The 20,847-nt window shown below is 50.1% G+C and overlaps 1 protein-coding gene across 3 annotated transcripts; it reads left to right on the top strand.

Annotated features, from left to right (window-relative positions):
- Positions 1-20,847, top strand: LIPE (lipase E, hormone sensitive type). 3 transcript variants are annotated; one of them, XM_063311859.1, is made up of 11 exons: positions 42-112; positions 8,613-8,694; positions 8,824-9,356; positions 10,717-10,807; positions 11,933-12,078; positions 13,095-13,280; positions 14,025-14,319; positions 14,942-15,169; positions 16,140-16,310; positions 18,439-18,806; positions 19,453-20,847. In XM_063311859.1, the coding sequence occupies exons 2-11, from the start codon at positions 8,661-8,663 to the stop codon at positions 20,014-20,016; spliced, it is 2,616 nt and encodes an 871-aa protein (XP_063167929.1). In that variant the 5' UTR covers positions 42-112; positions 8,613-8,660; the 3' UTR covers positions 20,017-20,847. The 3 variants fall into 3 exon arrangements, with proteins under 3 accessions (XP_063167930.1, XP_063167928.1, XP_063167929.1); XM_063311860.1 differs by lacking the exon at positions 8,613-8,694 and having other exon boundaries at positions 1-112; positions 16,140-16,241; XM_063311858.1 differs by lacking the exon at positions 8,613-8,694 and having other exon boundaries at positions 1-112.

The raw sequence follows: 20,847 nt of genomic DNA, 5'->3' as shown, positions 1-20,847 counted from the left end.
TCCGCTTATTGGTGCGAGGCTGTCATGTGGCGCTTCCGAATGTTCGGGCGAAGGCGGAAACCGGTCCGCAAAGGAGAGCACTGTGGGCAGAAGTGGACGGACGCCCCGTTGGGTGAGTAGAGGGCGAGCGAGCGGGAAGGTCAGGCACATCGAACCCCCCTTCAAAGCGGAGTGGGATGGGCCGCCTCGCGATTCCTTCCTCCGTGGACAAGTTGATTCCATTGAGGAGGGAGGGGGGACCTTTGACAGCTGCGCCAAGAGAGTGAGGAAATAAGTGGCTTTAGGAGGGAAGGGGGTTGGAGGGCGCTCCGCCCAAACGGTGGGAGAAAGAAATCGACGCAGCCTTAGCTAAAGTGAGCCTGGCACGGCTCTTTGCCCATCCAGGAACTTTTCTGGGGGATTCTGGGAATTGTGGTCCTGAGGATATGCGGATGGAACGCCTCCTGCTGAATTGCAAGGGAGATGAGCCCCATTAGGGCAGCGAGTTCCCAGGGGGATTGGAGGGAGGAGATTCTTGGAGACCCCACAGTGGGCATTGGGGGCAGGAAGGCAGGAGGCGGGGGAGATGGGCTCAGAAGCGCCTGAAGTCTTGGTAAGAGGGAGCTGACCTTCTCAGGTGTTCTCCAGATATTTTTGGACTACTGCTGCCATAAGATCCAGCTAGCAAAACCAGTCAGCAGGGATTCTGGGAGATGTAATCCAAAGGATCCGGGGGACATCTGGGGCCCTGACACCGAGCCCTGCTAGAAAGGGGCAGAGGGTAGAAGGTGCCAGGGGCTCCTGATTCAGGAAGTCCTCCTTCCCCAACATGGTGCCCCCCTCAGGTGGACTGGAGTTCAGTTCATAGCTTTCTAGGAATTTGAATTAGCAAATCTGGGAGCAGTTTGTATAAATCAGTGTTTCAGTGAGTTTTAACTCCCAGACTAGTTACGTGCGTCAGTTTGGATGACAAGATGAGTTTCACCTTTCCATTCCGAGTAACTTTTGATCTTTTCTTTGTAAGCATGCTTAACTAGGATCAAGCTCTATCTGAGCTAATAGAACTCTTTTCTGGGATTGTGCCATAAATATTGCAGTATCTGTGCTCTTAAATGCCTCCCCGCTTGCTCTAATATTTTGAACAAAGATGAACTTGGATGAGACTGCCCACTTCAGCATCTCAACTTTTGCTGAATCCCTTTGTTTGTTGCTTGTTTATTTTATTATTTATTATTTATTCATTCATCAAATGTGTATGGCCGCCCATCTCATGAACAGCGACTCTGGGCAGCTTACAACAATCTGATAAAGCAACACATATATAAAATGATCAGTATAAAAATATGAATTGATACTAAAAGATAAATAATATAAAAACAAAATATGCAAATCCTCGGCAAGAGAGAACAAGAATAGCCATCTCAGCAATGGAGCCATCTAAGCATGTCTCTGGTTTCCTGGGACCCCCGGGCCTGATGACATAGCCAGGTCTTGAGGGACTTCCAGAACATCAGAAGGGATGGAGCTAATCTAATTTCGGGGGGAAGGATGTTCTATAAGGCAAGCACCATGGCAGAGAAGTACCATCACGTGGGACCCACCAAATGTACCTCCCTATCTGATGGCCCCCACAGCATGCCTTCTCTGCCAGATCTAAGGGGGTGGGCTGATGTGTAATCAGGGAGAGGCAGTCCCTCAGATAACCTGGCCCCATACCATGAAGAGCTTTAAAGGTCAAAGCCAGCACCTTGAGCTGGACCCAGAAGCAAAGTGGCAACCAATGCAGCTCGCAGAGCAGAGATGTGACATGCACTGTTCTAGGAGCACACATAACTGCCTGTGCTGCTCCATTCTGGACCAGCTGAAGCTTCCGGATAGTCTTCAAGGGCAGGCCCGCGAAGAGCACCTTACAGTAGTCCGATCTGGAGGTGACTAGGGCATGAGTGACAGTAAGCAGGGCCTGCCAATCCAGGTACGGGTGCAACTGGCACGCCAGACAAAGCTGTGCAAAGGCCCTCCTGGCCACGACTGCCACCTGCTCTTTGGGCAGGAATTGTGAGACTAGGAGGACCCCCAGATTGCTCTCTGGGGCAGTGCAACCCCATCCAGCCACAAAAATGGCTTAATCCTGGAACCCGTGGGCCCCAAAACCCAGAGCTACTCAGTCTTGCCAGGGTTCAGCTGAAACCTGTGGTTCCCCATCCAGACCCTCACAGCCTCCAGGCACCGGGATAAGACATCAACAGCATCGCTTAATCCACCAGAGGTAGAGATATATAATTGGGTATCATCAGCATCTACCCAATGGCGAAGGGTGGGCTCACCCAGCAGCCTCATGTAGACGTTAAAGAGGAGAGGAGAGAGCACCAACCCTGTGACACCCCACACCCCACATAGTAAGGACCTAGGGCAGCACCTCTCCTCCCCAATATCACCAACTGGAATTGACCCCAAAGGAAGGAGGCGAACCAGCACAACACCGTGCAGCCCACCCGTAATCCCCTGAGCCGACCCAGAAGGATACCATGGTTGATGGTATCAAAAGCCGCTGAGAGGTCAAGTAGGACAGGGATGGATGCACAACCCCCATGCCCCAAGGTTTATGAGTAAAGTTACCAATTGTTAACTGATTCGGAGCAGCATACTGTCTTTACCATACATAAACAAGACTTACACAAGACATAATCGCCAAATAACCAAATTATATAATGAACTATTCCTATGCCAAGTAACCACAACACCCCGTGTAATCTTGACTCCTACATGGGATAATCTGTCTTAATTCGTATGCTTTCAGATGAAGTCATGCTAGGGCCTGTGCTGCTTATCCTCTTCTGGCATGCAAGGGTAAAGCTGTTGCCGCTGTCTCAGGACAGCAAAGCTTTGAATATATGAAAATTGTCACAAGCTCTGTAACTCCATCCGAGCGTATCTTCTCACTGCCTTTTAATGAATCTTTTTTTTCCACATCCTAGCTACCCCTGACATAACAGCAAGATAATTTGGCCTATTCTCTCTCTCCATCAAAGTCCATATGACTGCGTCTCTCTCATCCTTGAATACCAATGATTTCTTAACTTCCTGGAGACTTCCTTTATGTAACCAGCAGTCTTGAATATGAGTAAGTCGTTCTGAAGCATGCTATCCCAGGCCAAGGTTGGCAGCCAGTGCTAAACACATAGGGTGGGGAACCTTGCAGTATGCCAGCTTCTTTCAGTGTTTGTTTTTCACTTGCCCTTCCTGTTGTCATTACCATGCGATCTGGAGACTTGATTGTGGTTTGTTTTTGTCTTTGCTTTTACTGAGCAATTCAATTTCCCTCGGTAATGACTAGCTGGCAAGATGTTGCTAAGATTGTTGCAAGCATGAATTCCTTTTTTCAGAGGGAGGCATCCATCTATCCCCTGGGTTTTTGCGAACCTCCTGCAATTTCATCGAAGCCAAGCCTCTCCACTGTATGGTTGTGACCTGGTTTCAGTGCTTGTCGTTGCATTGAAACTAACTAACTGGTAGGTGCCCCTAAGTTGCCTGCCTGTTTTTTTGCCCAGTCAAGGCCTGAGGTGCTGCATTTCCAAACTGTGGACCAGGCGTGGTGCATGTTCCCTTCTAGCAAAATCTCTGCTCTGTTGCGCTCTCCGTTTTGTGTGAGTCCCAAGGGTAAGGTGGAGGTTGGTACCCCAGCTGGCAGCCACAAAGAATGTTTTGTATGCCGTGTGCCTGGTACAGCTGGCCTCAGGGTTATCTTCTTGCCCTGGAGTGCCTCATAATTGAAGCCAGAGCTTCAAGAAAAACAAGCTGAGCCCTGCAAGATGCAGCTGCTCTTTTCCATGGGTGGCTGGAAGCAGCCGCCTCTGAACAATGTGGGAACAGAGAATGTAGAGGGTTGCAGGAAAGGTGCCGGTCTGTCCTCTCCTAGCCCAGGGCTGGATGGAAGTGGCATGGCTGCTTGGCCCCTGACCCGGATATGCTGTCGGTCGGTCAGTCTTGCCCTTGCTGTCCTCCCCTCCCCTCTTGGCAGCAGAGGTCAAAGGGCCAAGGTTCCCAGGCTTTGAGGAGGGGGAAGAATTGGCTTAAGTTCCCCAACTCGGTTCCTCTTTCCCCCTGGATGCTGTTGAGCCGTTCTCACTATCAGCCTGTCCCTTGCCCTCTCTCCCACTGCCCTCCTCTGTCTTGGCTTCTCGGGAAATTTGCTGATGGCCCCCTTTGTTGTTTATGGCCCCTGCCCTAATCTGCCCCCACCAGCTGCAGAAAGAGAGTTTTCCCCAACTCCCTGAGGTGCTGTTTTTTTCCAGCTGCCAAGGGAGTGACTCAGCCCATACCAAATTCCACTTCTGGGGAAGGAATGGAAGTCATCTGAAACTGCCAGCCATGGTGGAATTCGCCCTGTGGATGTGCCAGTTTGGAGGAGTTGGTGATTTTCTGAGAACAAATGTGGGGCCCTAAGTAAGGATTCCATGTTGCTCTCCTGATTCTTATACTATATCTGACGCAGTGGGAGCCAGTGAGTAGGGCAGAAGTCAGAATTGCTGTCCCATACTTTAAGGTGGGGTTGCACCCTTCCAGGAAGAATACATCATTACACTGTATGCATTCCTTATGCTGGGACTTCCCCATTCTGGTACCTTCCGGATGTTTGAAATTCAGTTCCCATGATCTTTTGTAGTCGAGGAAGAAGCTGGCTTGATACGTTTCACGCCTTCTCAATAGATAAGGTCTCTTTTTGCTCACCCCCATGACACAGTTGTGCCAAATTGTTATTGTGAGCCGCCCAGAGTTGCTTAAGATGGGTGGCCAAATAAACCTTTTAAATAAATAAAAATAAAATAATCCATCTGGTATGTCTGCTAGTTAATGGCAGTGATAAAGAGGGATGAACACTTGATAATCTGACAGCACCTGGCATGTCTCTTAAAATGCATCCAGCCGTAGGTGAATTTCATGGGTTGAGCTACTAACCCATAAGCCCACCATTAGGCAAGGCATGGCGGTTTCTTCCCTGACTGTCTTGTAACCTGCCCATTGGCCAGGCTGTCTGTGGTTGTTGGGAGCGGAGAATGACGATCTTGTCGGGAGGACGTAGTTTGCCCATCCCTTTCATTCAAGTTATGAGAACCATCTGCTACCAGGTGACAGGAGCTGGCTGTACGCAGTGGTGATTGGCTGGCACCTCTGACATCACAATCTCACCCATTTCTGGGATGCTGGCAGTGTTTTGGGGGGGTTTCATGGCAGGGTTAACACACATGCAGTGCCTAAAATAAATTTCTTAAAGGCTCCGTGGAAGGAAAGGAAGGGAATGAACACGAACTCGGCATCCCAACTGCAGATATAGAGCCCTGTCTGAGGAACTGCAAAGGTGGGATAAGGGAGCATGCGCTTATTCTTTCAGAAGATAAAAAGTAATGGCCTGTCTTCATTTGTTTTGTCCCTCCCTCTTAATGCAAACACACTATTTGAGTTTGGATTTGAGACCATAGTATGTTTAGACAGTTAAGCATTATTTCTGCTGGATGAAAAAATGAGATGCGAAGAAGAGATTGGAAAGTAGGTTTGTGTAGGGAGGCTGGGATGGAGAAGACTTAAGAAATGCTACCTTGAGCTGATCAGTAAGAAAGGAATTGCTACCTAAGGCACAGCTCTAGAATTATGGCTAAAATGACAGGGGCAGGCTGGAATGTCCTTTCTCATAAGCTGTTTCCTTCACTTTCATCCCATTTTCACCATGAGGTCTGCCTCTCTCTCCTGTCTCTTCCTCCCATCCCATCACTGTCTTCCTTCTTCATCTAGCTATTCCACTGGAAACTAGGGAAATCCAACCTGTATTGAGCAAGGAAGCTCTCACCTGTCCTCTTGAAACCAATTTCCTCTACCAGCTGTAGATTATTTTGTGTGGAGTTTGAGACAGTGCGTGTCAGAAGGCTTCACGCCCTGTTGGCAATATGGCAACAAGGAGGATATAAAAGGATGAGATCTAATGTACTACAAATCAGAAGCCATTTAACTTGACAGAAACTTTGGTGAAGGATATTCAACCAGGCTGGAAAAAAGTCCTCCTTCTCCAGACAAAAAGATGAAGCATTGTTGGGATGATCCATGTGGGGCTTACTGACCGAAATCCCAGTGAATTAAAAGAACACCTTGGGATCCTCTTCCAGACCTGCGTGGTTCTGGCATAGCCATTTGCCTGTCTGGTCAAAAGTGGTGCCCTCTTGTTCTGTCCCTGGTGCCCTGTATAAAGGCTCAAATTGCTTCCCTATCTGTGTCAAGAAGCCACTGAGCTATGGCTGCCCATCCATGGGGAGGACATGCCCCTTTTAAAAAGTCGATTCATCTTCATTTTATTTGGACTCCTCAGCAAAACAGGGTCCTGAGCCAAGGCTCCGTGCCAGATGTTGAGAAAGGGCCTGTTTGGGTAGTGGTGCAAACAACATGATCCCTTTTTTCTTGGAACTCATCAGGTCACTTCATGAGGTTCAAATAAAATTCCATCCAGTAGATCTGGGGCAAGTGTCTATGAGTCTTCGCTTTTCAAATTGTGCGATGTGGCGGTTCTGCCAATGAGAAGAATTGTTCAAACAGCCTACCAAAAATGGTTGTAGGAGGAGAGCTGTGTCAGTCTACGGAAGCCTTTTTCAACTGGGGTTTCATGGATCTCGGGGGTCCCGCAAAAGATTGTGGTTGGAAAAAAAAACAAGCATCTTTTAAAAATTTTGCGTATGGCACAATGCTAGCATTCGCAGTGGGCGGACTCAGTTTCCATGCCGGGACTCGGCTGCCACTCTGCTGCTTTGCTGTTACGGTAAACGTTGTAAAGCGCAGATCATGTAGAACTGAACTGTATTGTGAAGGATTTGTATTTTTTGACATTTATGCAGGAGTTCCCTGAGGCCTGAACATTATTTCAAGGGTTCCTCCAGCGTAAAAAGGTTGAGGAAGGCTGGTCTGTGGAAACAGAAAAATCGGAAAGCATCTGGTAGCACCTTTTCCAACTGTATTTTAATTTTAATAATTTGTTAGGGATAAAAGGTGCCTCCAGACTCCTTCCAACCTTTGCCAGAATTATTAGAACAACCTTTCCAAGCAGTGGGGCTGAACCCTTCCTGTTCCCAGTCACGATGGCTGTAACCATCCTGGCTGAGGAACTGCAATCCTGACACATCTAAACAGCAACAGGTTGGGCAAATCTGTATTAAAATTTCAGCTTCCTCTTCCCCAGCGCAGAGCCCTTATGCATTGCTCAGAGGAAGGAACTTGAAGTAAAATATTTAAAATATGAGTGTGTTCTTCCAAGCCAGTGTTTCTCAACCTTGGCCCTTTTAAGACGGATGGACTTCAACTCCCAGAATTCCCCAGCCAGCATGCTGGCTGGGGAATTCTGGGAGTTGAAGTCCATCTGTCTTAATATGGCCAGGGTTGAGAAACACTGTTCCATGCAACAGAACCAGAGATCTCCATTCCCTACAGTACTGAGCCTTTCTTTTCCAAACTGACTCCCATTTTCATCAAACCTGTTGCTCCCCCCTCCTGATCCAGCATCTTCTCGCTTCCCCTTGCTCCCCCAACATTGCAATGGGTACCAAGACTCCTACTTAAAGTAAAGACATGCATGTGGTGCCTCATGTATTCCAGACATGGGATTTCAGAGGAATGTTGATCTGGTGCCCCAGAATTCCCGTCCTTGGAGGGGATGATCTTCTCAAAAAAAAAGTAAGTTCATGCAGAGGAGAGAGACGCCAACCCTTTGATGCTGCATTCCTGGCTCCCCAGACCTGGGGAGCACTGGGTTAAAACTCAGATGTCTCAGCTCAGCCTGAAGACCCCTTTTTCCTTTCCTCCTCCCTCTTACGGACTGACCCCTCCTTTTCAGCCTCCAAGGCGGAGTCAGTTTCCCCAGCGGTGTTTTAAGTCAGCCAGTGATTGTAAGGCAACTCGATCCCCTCCGCTGGAAGCTGGTTAGTTGACACCGGGTGAGTGTCCTCTCTTTACAGCAGAGCCCTCTTGCTAGGGATGAGGGCCTTGTTCTGGCGAGTTGGTTAGCAAAACGGAGAAGGCTGTCAGCTGCGAGCAGAGATGCCCACCAATGTTTTCCTGCTCCTTCCCGAATTCAAACAGGGAGCCCGAAATAGACTTCTTTCTGTCTCCTTTGCAGGATGAGGGTTGGTCTTTCTGGCAGAGATGTTGTGAATGTCTTTGGAGGGGTGGGGGGTGCATGGGAAGGGTTTTGAGGGCCTGAAGGCAGACTGCCAAAACACAGACTGCTGGGCAGCAGAAATGGGGTTGAGAGGGCATGGGGAGAAACTTAGGTGGCTTTCTGCCATGGGGTGGTGGGAAAGGGAGAAAGCAAATCAGGCAGATGTTGTGGCAAGTGTTGTGGTTTGCTCCCTCCTCCGCAAGGGAAATTCATGGTAATTGTGCCTTTTTGTGGGGGGAGGGAATCAAAGTAGTTTGGGAGACACGAATTACAGCTGAGCTTTTTCTGTTGCTGTAGAAATGTCCTTGGTCCTCTCCTGCGTAAGCCTGTTTGGCATGGTCTTTCACAGGGCGATGGAAAGTTGGGAGGGTGGGTTGGTTGGCTGGGACGGGCCCCCTCCAAGGACCGATGCGGTATTAAGTGATGCCCCCTCCCCTCATAGGGCTTCCAGTCTTCCAGGAGCAGCAGCCAGAGAGGCTATTTGGGCCATATGGAGAACGTAGCTGAGACAGTGACAGGAGAATGTAAGTAAAGGTTAGGAGTTTGGGCCCAACCGTTAATACAACTCCTCTGCATTAAACAGGTCCTTCTTAACCTCTTCCCTCCTTTCTTCTTCACGGGCTCCATTCTCTCGCTCTGCTTCCCCCTTGCAGGCTCCCCCGATTCCAGCACCATGGATGCCCGGCCGTTATTCCAGACCTTGCTCACACTGGCAGAAGACAATGCTGCTTTCTTCCAAAACGTCCCGAGCGAGACGGGCCAGCGCTTCCTGGCTGCCTTCACCACCATCCGGGAACACGCCCGGTGCCTCGAGCCGATGCTCAGCCACTTCTCCACCGTCTACCACATCTTCGACCTGGACGAGCACACCCCGGCCAACGGTTTCCGCAGCCTGGCCCAGACGGTGCGCTGCTGCGTGGCTCACATCATCCACAAGAGCCGTTACGTGGCTTCCAACCGCCGCAGCATCTTCTTCCGCACCAACCATAACTGTGCTGAGCTGGAAGCTTACTGCATCGCCTTGACCCAGCTCCGGGCCCTGGTCTACCTTGCCCAGTGCCTGCTCACCCAGAACCGCCCAGGGCATCTCTTCAACCACGAGGAAGGTGGCGTCTCCAAGCAGTTTCTCCAGGAATACATCACTATGCACAAGGGATGCTTTTACGGACGCTGCATGGGCTTCCAGGTGAGCATGCTTCAAGGGGGCACTCCTGCAGGGTTGGTGAGGTAAAGCCCACCTGGATAGAGGTGTAAGGCTTTGGGGAAGATGGGGAGGAACTTGCCTCTCAACACGGAAGGGAGTGTACACCCCCCCCTCATCTTTCTTTCAGACGGATCTGCTCTCTTCCTTTGGCTGCTCCTCAGCCTTGAATTCCCCCTTTGAAACTTGCACGAGGCTTCCTCCTCCCTCCCCTCCGGCCTCTGAACCTATCGCTTCAGGGAAGCCCTGGGATTTAGCAACTCTGATCTCATCCCCAGCTGGAATTCTGAGGGGGACTGGACTTGGCCTCCCTGTTGCTGGCTCAGTTCAGATGGTGTTCTCCTCGGGGCAGGAACCCATCTTGGCTTCTGTTCCTCTGTTTGGCGGAACTAACACAAACCCTGGGCGATGTGAGTAAATCAAGCAGCTTGCAGTAGTGGCAGGAGGACCTGAAAGATCCCGGTGAAGTCTGTTACTCTTTCCTTGAGAGAACAGAGCGCTGATCACCAAACCCTACAGGCTTCAGAGCGCATGCTATTTTCTATCGGCTATTATTCCCCCACCCGCATACAGCCTGTGGCAAGCTGCTTGGATTTATATAAAAGAGCCTATGAAGCAAGAGCAGATTGTAGCCTTAGATGTACCCTCCCTCTCACCAAATGCAGCTCTGGCCTTCCCCTTTCGTTTCTTCACTTTTCCGTACAAGCCGCAGCCTTGGCCATGCGGCCCTGAACGATCACGCAAATTCCCGCATCCCCCCACCCCACCCTACCCTCCTGTTCCCGGCTCTTGCCTGTCACTCTTCAGCCTCACTGCAGCAAGTGTGTGTGTGTGTGTGTGTGTGTGTGTGTTCCCAGCTGAGTTCGGATCCCTTTGGAAAGCCCTCAGTCCTCTCTCTGACCTCATCCAGGGTCCTTGTGCTTGTGTGGGTTCTCTTTCCAGCTGTGAGAAATCTGCACCATATCTTCAGAATTTAGGGGGAGATGGGCGGTGATAGAAATGTGAATAATAAATAAATAAATAAACCTGTCTGAGGTAGTTGCTTTGGCCCAGCTGGGAGAAGAATGGCTTCCTGGTCACTCTTCCAATCACTGCCTTCCTCTAGCACAGTGTTTCTCAACCTCTGCAACTTTAAGAAGCATTAGCTGGCTGGGGGATTCTGGGAATTGAAGTCCACGCATCTTAAGGTTGCAGAGGTTGAGAAACACTGCTCTAGCAGCAGATCTGCTTTTTTGCAGTAACCCAGTTCTCTGGCCTGGAGCTGCTGTTGCAATGGCAGGCAGAGTTTGGGGGTCAGGAAAACAGCATTGCTCACCACTCCTAATGTTAACTCTTGGCCTTGCAGTTTGCTCCTTCAATCCGGCCTTTTCTGCAGACCATCGCCATCAGCCTCGTCTCCTTTGGGGAAAATTACAAACGTCACGTTTCTGGCATCGGTGAGTATCAGGGCTCAGGTCCATCACCCAGTATCACCACATGGTGCCTGTCTTGTCCTCGCTGGTCCTTCCCTTCCCCTAATGTGGGGTCACTACAAGAATCCCACTCCCCCAAGATGCATTGCTGCCACTGGGGAGAAATGCTGTTCCCCTTGCATTTTAGACATCAGAGTTTTTTGTTGGTTTCTTGAAATGTGGGCATAAACTTCTCCAAAGACAGGTAAGGGACAACAATCCTCAACTGATAGCCCCTGCAGATGTTTTTAGCATGCCAATGCCCTGCTACATTTATCAGATTCCATTCTGTTGTTATTGTTAGGAATTTAATTATCATTCCAAGGTGCATTTTGACTGTGAACTGGTTTATTTACAGATTGACGTATTCTACAGCTTTAACAACCCACCCTTCTGAAAAGACTGTGGGCAGGTTGCAGCGTGTAGAGATGATAAAAGCAATGATAGGAAAAAAATAAGAATGCTATCAAAGAACAGCAATAAGAAATCAATCTTCTCCTGATGGCTAAACTTGCTCCATTTTTATTTTTATTTACATGCTTAGTGTGGACATTTTAATTTTTTATTGTCGATGCTACATTGGCATTGCACACTGCTGTAAGTCTATAGCTGATTGGGTGAAATGGAAATAAAATGGAAAATATTTTAATGAGGAGGAGGGGGATTCCACTGAACCCTTACCTCAGTAAGATTTCTGCAAGCTGGGAATTATTCCTCTGCACCTCCAACCAGGGAGGAGAATTTAAAGTGCATAAACTTTCTATTGCTGTTTAAGAATACTGTTTTCATTGTATTTTAACCTGTATTTATTTTAGTTTTATTCTAAACTGCCCAGAGTCACTCTTGAGTGAGATGGGCAGTGACAAACTTTGAAATATAAACAAACAAACAAACATGATACGTGCTCCCTTTCTTTCCTGTGTGCAGCCAGCTCTGATGACTTGGGCAGGTGCATTCCTGGAGGGTGGAGAGCATCTGTGCTCCCACTCTGCCACCAGCAGATGACCATTTCTGTGCATGAGATTGACTTTTATATTTTCCCTTTCTCTGGATATAGTCAGGCAGGTAGCCCTTTTGATTTCGATCTCTCCCCTTCCCTCGTTGGTGCAGGCGTGGCTGCTGGCTCTCTCTTCACAAGCGGGAAGTTTGCAATTGACCCCGAGCTCCGAGGGTCAGAGTTTGAGCGCATTACTCAAAATCTGGATGTGCATTTCTGGAAAAGCTTCTGGAACCTCACTGAGATGGAATTGCTGGCGGTGAGTCCTGCTGGCAGGAAGGGCCTTCCCTGACCAGATCCCTGCCAACAATATTAGCTTTCGTTCCAACAGTTAGTTCCCAGGCAGCGTGGCTGTGCAGGATGGGGAGGATGGGACCTACGGTATGAGACCTATGGAAGGCCCCAGGTTGAGGAAGAGCTGCAGTAGACTATGCAGAGGGAAACCAGGAGATGTGCAGTTGTCTGAATATGGGAACAAGATTTGGGAGAGGGATAAGAGAATCCCAGTGAGGTGTTGGCAAAGGCAGGCTATCCTGGGGTGGGGAATGACAAAGGGTACCAACTATTGGTTATGGTAGAGTGGTTAGTGGGGAGGGCATTGCACTGGCACCAGGGAGACCAAGGTCCTAGCCCCCGCTCACCCCCCAAAACTGCCTGGATGACTTTGTCACCTTCTCTAAGCTACAGTGACCCTATTTTCTTGGAAAAAAATAAAGGACAATCCTGAAAAAGGGGCCAATCTGAAAGTGGTTCCTAAGGATAAAAAAGATATGTTTATAACTTTGCTTTACAAAGGAAAATTCAAGACTAAGTCTACTGTCTTGGGCTGTAAAGGAGACGGGTGGAGAAATGTCCTTTCAGACTTGCAAAATTCTGTCAATGTAGCTTCACAATAAAGTAGAATTAGGTCATCTGGTCCTGATTCCTCTCTGGTCTACCTGGGAAGGCCAACATCAACCTTGCAAGTCTGAAAGCACCATTCTCCCCCTGTCTCCGTTACAGCCCAAGAAACTAGGGAGGGTCCCTTCTGAACCTCTTGCCCGGCCCACTATGCAGCTGCGGGCTATGCCCCCTCTTATCTGACTGGTCCCTAGGCAGCATCTCCTTCCCCATCTCCCAAGGTCTTTCCCACACACCGTTACGGTATCTGAAGTGATCGGGTTCCCTTTTCCTCAAGAGAGTGCTGTGCACCAAATCCTTATGGGAGAGTCATTTCTTGGATATTTGAGGATGGAGCTGTCCTGACCTTTATCCCATCTTCTCTTCTCCCTGCAGTCCCTGGCCAGCATGGCTTCCTCCCAGGTTCGATTGTGCCGAGCCTTGCTGGTGCCGCCCCATTCCTTCGACCTGCCTCTGGTTTCTGACCCCAAACTGACTGTCACCATCACACCTCCGGTGGCCCACACTGGGCCAGGAGCTGTCCAGATGAGGCTCATTTCCCACGAGCTGCGTGAAGGACAGGTACGGACAGGTATAAAGCCTGGGCTCCGGTTGCGCTCTGCTGGTGCAGCAGGGTGAGGAACAGCAGTTTCAAAGCCTAGCAATTGGGGGAACTAGGCTTTTCTGAAATAAACCTATTCTCGGCGAAACCTTAATTTGAGCAACTGACTGTTCCCCCCACCCCCATCAACTTCTTTACTTCCTATAAGCAAAATAACAAAAAGGTCTGCAGCTCTTTCCCCCACTGTGGTTTTTCATTGCTCTGTTGATTCTGGCTGACTTTTGCTGAAAGCTGTTTGAGATGGTTTTTATATGGATGAGCAGCTTTCAGATAAGCACAAAGTTTTTCTAACCCCCCTCCCCCCTTTTTTTCCTTTTGTTTGAGCCATTTACCTTCCTTCAGGGTTTGATTCTGGGTTCCCATCCTGCCTATGGTACAAAAGCAAACGATTGCTGGCCATGGATGAAACAAAATCTTCGTACAGAAAAGAAGGAATCGTGGTGCCCAAGGGAGGAGATGTGTCTGGAGCACAGCTACATTAGGGCTTCCTTCTGAATTAAACCCCCATCTTTCTTTGCAGCCTTCCTTGTCCCTCATCTGCAGCTTGTCAAGATGCTACCCAGCAACAGATGCTCGTGTTTACCACAACAGCCCTTGAGAGGGCACCGTCCGGGGCTGGACCTGCTGGGAAGAAGCAACGGGAGGCCGGCCACGTGCCTTGGTGATCTCATTCCCTAATCCTGCATCCTGCTTCTTCTCTGCAGGACAGTCAGGAGCTGATCAAACTTATGCGACCAGAAGGAACCCTCGCTCTGGAGCTGCCCTGGAAAAGCAAGCCACTGCCGCGCTCACCTTACCTCGTGGTGCATTTTCACGGAGGGGGTTTCGTAGCCCAGACTTCCAAGTCTCATGAGCCCTACCTGAAATCTTGGGCTCAGGAGCTTGGCGCTCCTATTCTTTCCATCGATTACTCACTGGCACCAGAGGCGCCCTTCCCTCGGGCCTTGGAGGAGTGTTTCTATGCCTACTGCTGGGCCATTAAGAACTGCCACCTCTTGGGTAAGGAATTGAGGGGGTGCTCAAAGGGGGGCACAGTGTATAGGTCACTAATAAGTTGGTGGGTCTGGGGGACATCTACAGACAGGGTAGGGGGATCTGGAGCATTGCCTTTTCTTAATTAAAAAAAAATGTTACTCTGACCTTAGGATTCATCTGACAGCCTCATGTGTGTTTCTTATTCTCAAAATGCTGGAAGGAATATAGCTGATTTTCAGAAGCAGTGAGCAGGAGGGGCTCTGCTGCCCCCAAGAGAGGCGGTTAAGGTCTGCTTCTGGCTTTAGGGCTGAAGGTTTCCCATCCCTGCCCGAGGTGTTCCCAGCCAGCATCTTCCCTTGTTGTGGGTCGGCAACATTTAGTAGGGAAAGATACCTGATTCTGCATTTTTCTGAAATGCAGTTGGGGGGCGGGGGTCTGCAGAGTGTGGTCAAAAAAGTCAAGGCTGTGGTCCCAACAATGCAGTCAAACGCCTTTTTTTTTACATGCAACACTTTGATCACACCATCAGGGCTGCCATCTTGACTTTTTTGACCACAGACAGCAGACAGTTTGGTCTCTCTGGTTCCCCCCCCCCTCTCTCATCCCCCTGGTCCTAAGCCTTCTTGCTCTTGCTGTCCCTTGGCAGGTTCCACAGCACAAACGGTGTGCCTTGCAGGGGACAGTGCTGGTGGGAACCTCTGCATCACCGTCTCCTTGCGTGCAGCTGCCTTTGGGATTAAGATGCCGGACGGGATCATGGCAGCATACCCTGCCACCCTCATGCAGGCGGCGGCCTCCCCCTCGCGGCTTCTCACCCTGCTGGACCCACTCCTGCCTCTTAGCGTCTTGTGCAAATGCCTCAATGCCTATGCAGGTGAGGCGTCTTGCTGGGAAAGGGGTGTGGCTCCCAGGGTTAGGGAGGTGGGAGGAGGGATGAAGCTGGGGCTGTGACTGGCAGCCAGGCATCCATGGAGGAGCTGCAGACGTTTAGGAAGGATTGGCCTCAAGGCTCAGGATGGGCTTTATTTCAATGACATTGGTCCGAAATGTCTCTAATCTGAAGACATCTCCTGGGTCCTTAATGGCAGTTTTGTTGACCTTGATATAGGTAAGGATGGGCTGCATTTATTTAGTTAGTTAGTTATTAAATCAGTGTACAGTATATACTTACTGTACAGAGTCGCAGATAAGCCAAGAATTTTAGGTGCCAAAATACACCCAAAAAGTCGGGTTTGGTTTATCCGTGGATGGACTTCTTCACGAGTATATACAGTAGTCTTTTCGCTTTTTTAAAGTACCTATATGTCCCTTATCTACCAGTGGATAAACCCATCTGCGGTTAAGCTGACCCTCGAACTTTTTACCAAAAAATGGCCAGGGAATTCTGGGAGTGGAAGTCCACATATCTTAAAGTTGCTAAGGTTGAGAAACGCTGGTATAGATCAAGCAGTGCCATCTTTGGGGACCCAGGAAGCATGCCTTCCCTGCCCTCTGGCGTGGCCTCCCCGCAGAGATCCAGATGGTTCCCACCCCGAGCTTTGGGGCAGGGTGATAGCCGAGCCCCTGTTGGATGGGGGATTTCTTTTTTTTTTCTCTTTTCGGTTTATGTGTTTGCCTTTAGGCCACTTGAGGTTTCTTTTCTGTTTTTGTATTTTTTTCTCACTTCTCATTGTAAGTCACGCAGCCCGTGAACTGTTTAAATAAATCAGTGAAGCTCGCTGCTTGAGCCGTTTCACTGGAGATTCCAGAAACTGCATCTAGGCCAGTGTGCCTATGAGACGGGTGCTTGATCTCTGCGTCAGGACCTAAAAACCGCCTTCCCGTTTTTGTGTACCATCCCCAAGGACTGGAGCCGGAGCAGACGGATGATTCCTCCTTGGAGAAGCTGGGTCCTGTGAACATGGTGCGCCGGGATACAGCCCTCCTTTTCCAAGACTTGCGCCTGGGTGCGTCAGCCTTGATTGGCTCTTTGTTGGACAGCAAAGGCAAGCGCAACAGGGCGGGTGGAGTAAATGGTAAGAAGAGCCTCCCCGGGCTCTGTGCTGCCATCTCCCACGCTCATCTGCTCCTGCCTTCCCCTTGCCCACCTTCTCTCTGCAGACGTGGCCCCACATTTGGGTGCCCCCTGGGCTCCGTCAGGCGCCCCGTGACCCGGGTGCTGCTGATGCTTCCAAACCCAAGGCCTGCCCCTTACTAATCTAACACCTGGTAGGAGCTGTCCCCTTCTCTTGCAAAAATCAGGCGCTGCTGCTTAAAACGAGGAGGCGGGGCCTTATAACGGGTGCGGCATTTCCATGTTCCACTCTCCTGAGCGTAGCGGTTGCAGCTGGCACGAGGAACACAACTGGCCTGGTTGGGCTTGTGTAGGGAGCCGACCGGCTTAAGATAATATCCCCACCCACCTACCCACCCCATACACAAAGTTTAAGTTTAGCGGAAGTGTTTTACAGGTGAGGGGCGTAACATTTTGCAAAGCCCCATTCTCTCTTCAGAGAGAAAATTCAGGTTCTGTGACTAGATTTTTTTTTACTTTCTCCAAATTTGGTGCCTTTGCATGTAGCCATTTTCAGTTGCCTTCACTTTGTTTCCAGTTATTCAGTCAATCAGGGAGGTTGAAGTGAGGGGCCATGAAGGCTCCCACATCTAAACCTAACACGGAGTGACCTTCCTTAAGCAGGCAGGGCAGCACCCAACGGACTTATCTATATTGTCGTGCTTGAGCTCCTCCCGTTCCAATTCTGGCCAGCCTTTCCCTATCAAGAGTCGGCAACCCTGGCCCCAGGGCCATATGCACCTCAGGCATCTTTTGGCCCCCTTCATTTAGATGCTCAAAGGCTGAAAATCAGCAGGACAGTTTCCTAATATTTTGAGGTGGGGAATACAGGTAGTCCTCCCTTAATGACTATTTGTTTAGTGACGGTTCAGGCTTACAGTGGTGCTGAAAAGACCAACTTACAACTGGTGCTCACACTTAGAACCATCGCAGCATCCCCGCAGTCACGTGGTCACAGTTTGGGTGCTTGGCAACTGGTTCACATTTATGACTGTTGTGGCATCCCGTGGTCATGTGATCACCATTTTTGACTTTCCCGGCCAGCTTCTGGCAAGCAAAATCAATGGGGAACTGCGTAATTTGCTTAACAACCGTGGTGATTCACTTAATGACCGCTGCAAAAAAGGTCATAAAATCAGATCAGATTCACTTAATGACTGCTTCGCTTAGCAACTAAAATTCCAATCTCAATTGTGGTCATTAACTGAGGACTACCTGTATGTGAAAACTATAATGCAAACACTAAAATTGGCTTGAGATAGTTTCTTAAAAAAAATAAAGAATGAGCCAACATGCCCATTGGTCCCCCAGTCCACCAAACATTGCCCACTTTGCTCCAAGGTATATTCTAATTCTGGCAGCTGGCTGGAACAAGAGAATAGGGTTAGTACAGCAAATGCAACAGGTTGTCCCTACAAATATTTCTATCTTCGTAAGGGTTCACGCTTCCTAAAGAAAAAGCGCATGTGCATGGCTTTCTCATGGGAACTTCTGGTTTCAGCCCCTGACATCCTTAGATAAATCATCCTCGGGACTTGAAGATCCAATTCTCAAATTCTTTTATGCCTTTTTTTCTTTTCTGCACGAATCTGCTCGGTCTGATGCTTTATTCTGTGTGTTTTTGGGAGAGGGGGGCAAACTGTTTGTTCTTTTGAACCGTTGAAAAAGAGCAGTGAGATAGCCAGGAGGGCAGGAGCAATCAAGAGGATTTGATCCCCTCCTACCCCCCATGCTCAAAAAACTCCTAGCCGCCCCCTTCCCCGGGCCTCTGGAACCCAACCCTTAAGTGTCTTACTCGGTATCCAGGGCGAGCATCAGGTTCTCCATCGGGAAACAGGAGATGAGCAGCTCTAATTACGACCACGGAAAGGAACGGGGAAGTTTCTCTTCCTTTCTGCCCTGCAAGGAATAGATTCCGAGATCAATTTTGGGTACCTTTCCATGGTCGTAAATGGGCTAAGAGCAATGTGGGGAGTCCAGGCAAGGTTCGGGTGGCCAACAAGGCAGTGAGGCCCAAGGAGCATCCGCATGGGGCAAGAGTCAGTGGACCAGGCCCTCATTCCTCCCTGCCCCCTTCCCTGGTTTTGCAGAAGCCATGAGGAAGAGCACCTCGGAGACAGGCCTGAAATCTAAGCCGTTTGCCAGCCACAAAGATTCCTGGAAGAGCCAGACCTGCCAAGACTTCTTAGGTTCCCCTGCGGTCCAGCTGGCCCCAAGCCCTACCACCCCTGGCCCAGCAGAGCAGCCCACCTTCTTCCTCTCCGACAGTGAGCAAGAGGCCTCGTCCCCCAGCGACAACCACGGCTTGATCTTTCCCGACAGCTTCCAGCCCCTGCGCTCCGACCAGCCTGCCACCAGCTTGTCTCTGCAGCTCTCCCCCATTCTCAAGAACCCGTTCATGTCACCCCTTCTGGCCCCGGATGGAATGTTAAAGGGGCTCCCTCCGGTCCATATTGTGGTGAGCGGGCCTGCAGGGGGGCATGGTTGGTGGGTTGGTTGGGGGGTTGGTTGGAAGGGGGTGGGGTGGAGGGGTTGGGGAACAGGCTGGCACACACCCCCACCTTCGCAGCTCTCCAGGGGACCGGCTGGTTGCGTGTGTGCAGTTCAAAACAGTTACTCTCAGTTTGAATTGGGTGAAAGACGGGTGGTTCTAGGAGAGGAGAAGAGAAATTGGGGAAGGATGGCTGGCTGGGGAATTCTGGGAGTTGAAGTCCACACATCTTACTGTTGCTCAGGTTGAGAAAGACATGGCTTGGTCACGGTGTGGCAACTAACTTCTGTGATGGAGACAGAAAACTAGAGAGAGCTGCTTTCTGGGTTTTTAAGAGTTGTCTCCTGAAAACAAGGGGTAGACCTCAATGGCGTTGGGGCAGGCAACAAAAGGTCTTTCTGTGCTGGGCAAATCTGTGGTAGGAGTGGATTTCCCAGTTCAGATTGGGAACAGACTGGGGCAACCTCTTTGTGCATGAACATACAAATCTGTTTGTGCATGAACATACAAATCTGTTCACCACCCCATGCAATGGGGTACTGAGGGTTAGGGGCATATACTGTAGATTCCCGATTCCTAGGATTCACAGGATCCACCCATCTCTTCTCCTTAGGCGTGTGCCCTGGACCCCATGTTGGATGACTCCGTGATGTTTGCCCGGCGGCTGCGGGCCATAGGGCAGCCAGTGACCCTGAGAGTGGTGCAGGATTTGCCCCACGGCTTTCTTAGCCTGTCCCAGCTGTGCCGCGAGACGCGCCAGGCCTCAGCGGTCTGTACCGAGCTCATCCGGAGCGTTCTGGTCCCTTCTGACAACACCACCCCGCAGCCACCTGCCGCACCCCAGAAACATCGCAAACTGGAGCGAAGTTCTCCAGCCGGGGCTGTCAATGCCTGCGTTGCCAACCACAGTCCCATCCAGGAGAACGGCGCACCCCCTCAACGCAAAGGGTTGCACAATATAGCGGCAGAGAGCAGGAGCACCAGACCTGGCCAGGAGGCCCAAGCCACTAGCAACAGTCCAGAGCTCCAAGGTGGGAGCCGTTCCGTAGACCAGCAAAGCAGAGCCAAGGGCAACAGCACTCCTTCCACAGCCGGTCCTATCTTGAATGCCACTCTCACTCCCAGCCAGGATTCCAGTCCCTCGAGCAGCACATCAGGCAGAGGGGTGGGTGCCTGAGCCCCCTGCAGATTGTGAAGACTTTGTGATTTGAGCTGCTGTGATTTGCACCGGAAATCCTTCTTGGTGCTTTTTCTTCACTCTTGAGGTGACCCCTGCAAGCCTCGAGAGCCTGACCACTCTTGCTGCCGACTCTGTTGCTAACAAAACATGGGCCATCCGTTTGTCCCAACTTACCCATTCTTCTCATCTCCTGGAATGATGCTTTTATACCTGTTCGGATTTTTTAAAAAGAAAAAAGCTGCGTAAAACTCTGCAGCCAGTATGTCCTTGTTGTGTTGGGGCTGAGCATCCAGGTGTTCTCAGCCTCCCAGCTCCCAGTCACCTTGGCACCCACCTACCTTTCCTCATCTTTTGATCTCAGCATTAGGTAAACATCTCCAAGGAGATGTATTTGGGGGGTGCAGGGGGGGTGGCTTTCTACCAAACCTTAAGAATCCACTCCTAGCCACCAGAAGCATGATGCTGGCCTTCTCCTTGGCTCAGAGGGAGGGGATGATGGCATTTGCTCCATCCAGGCCAGCTGAGCCAATCCTTCAACGCACTGAGTATTCCTCCCATTTGCACAGAAGTATTAACTGTCACTGCCTTGTCCCATCACCACTCCTCAGTATCAGCCATGTTTTGAGAGGAAAACCATTGCACTGTGATTTTTCTTCCCCACGACTGTCTTTTCTATCCACCTCACCCTGGTTGCCTTTGGGGATGGCTGTTGTTATAAACCAAGGGGGAGGGAAGGTCCAGGGAAACATGGGGACTTCTCCCTCCTCAGGAAGGCTGAAGTCTTCAGCTCTCTCCTGGGGTTGAGCAGGACAAGTATTTTTGGAAATA

The sequence above is a fragment of the Candoia aspera genome, chromosome 10 (genome assembly GCF_035149785.1).
Source record: "Candoia aspera isolate rCanAsp1 chromosome 10, rCanAsp1.hap2, whole genome shotgun sequence".
Lineage (NCBI taxonomy): Eukaryota > Metazoa > Chordata > Lepidosauria > Squamata > Boidae > Candoia > Candoia aspera.
This window is presented reverse-complemented; position numbering and strand designations above follow the sequence as displayed.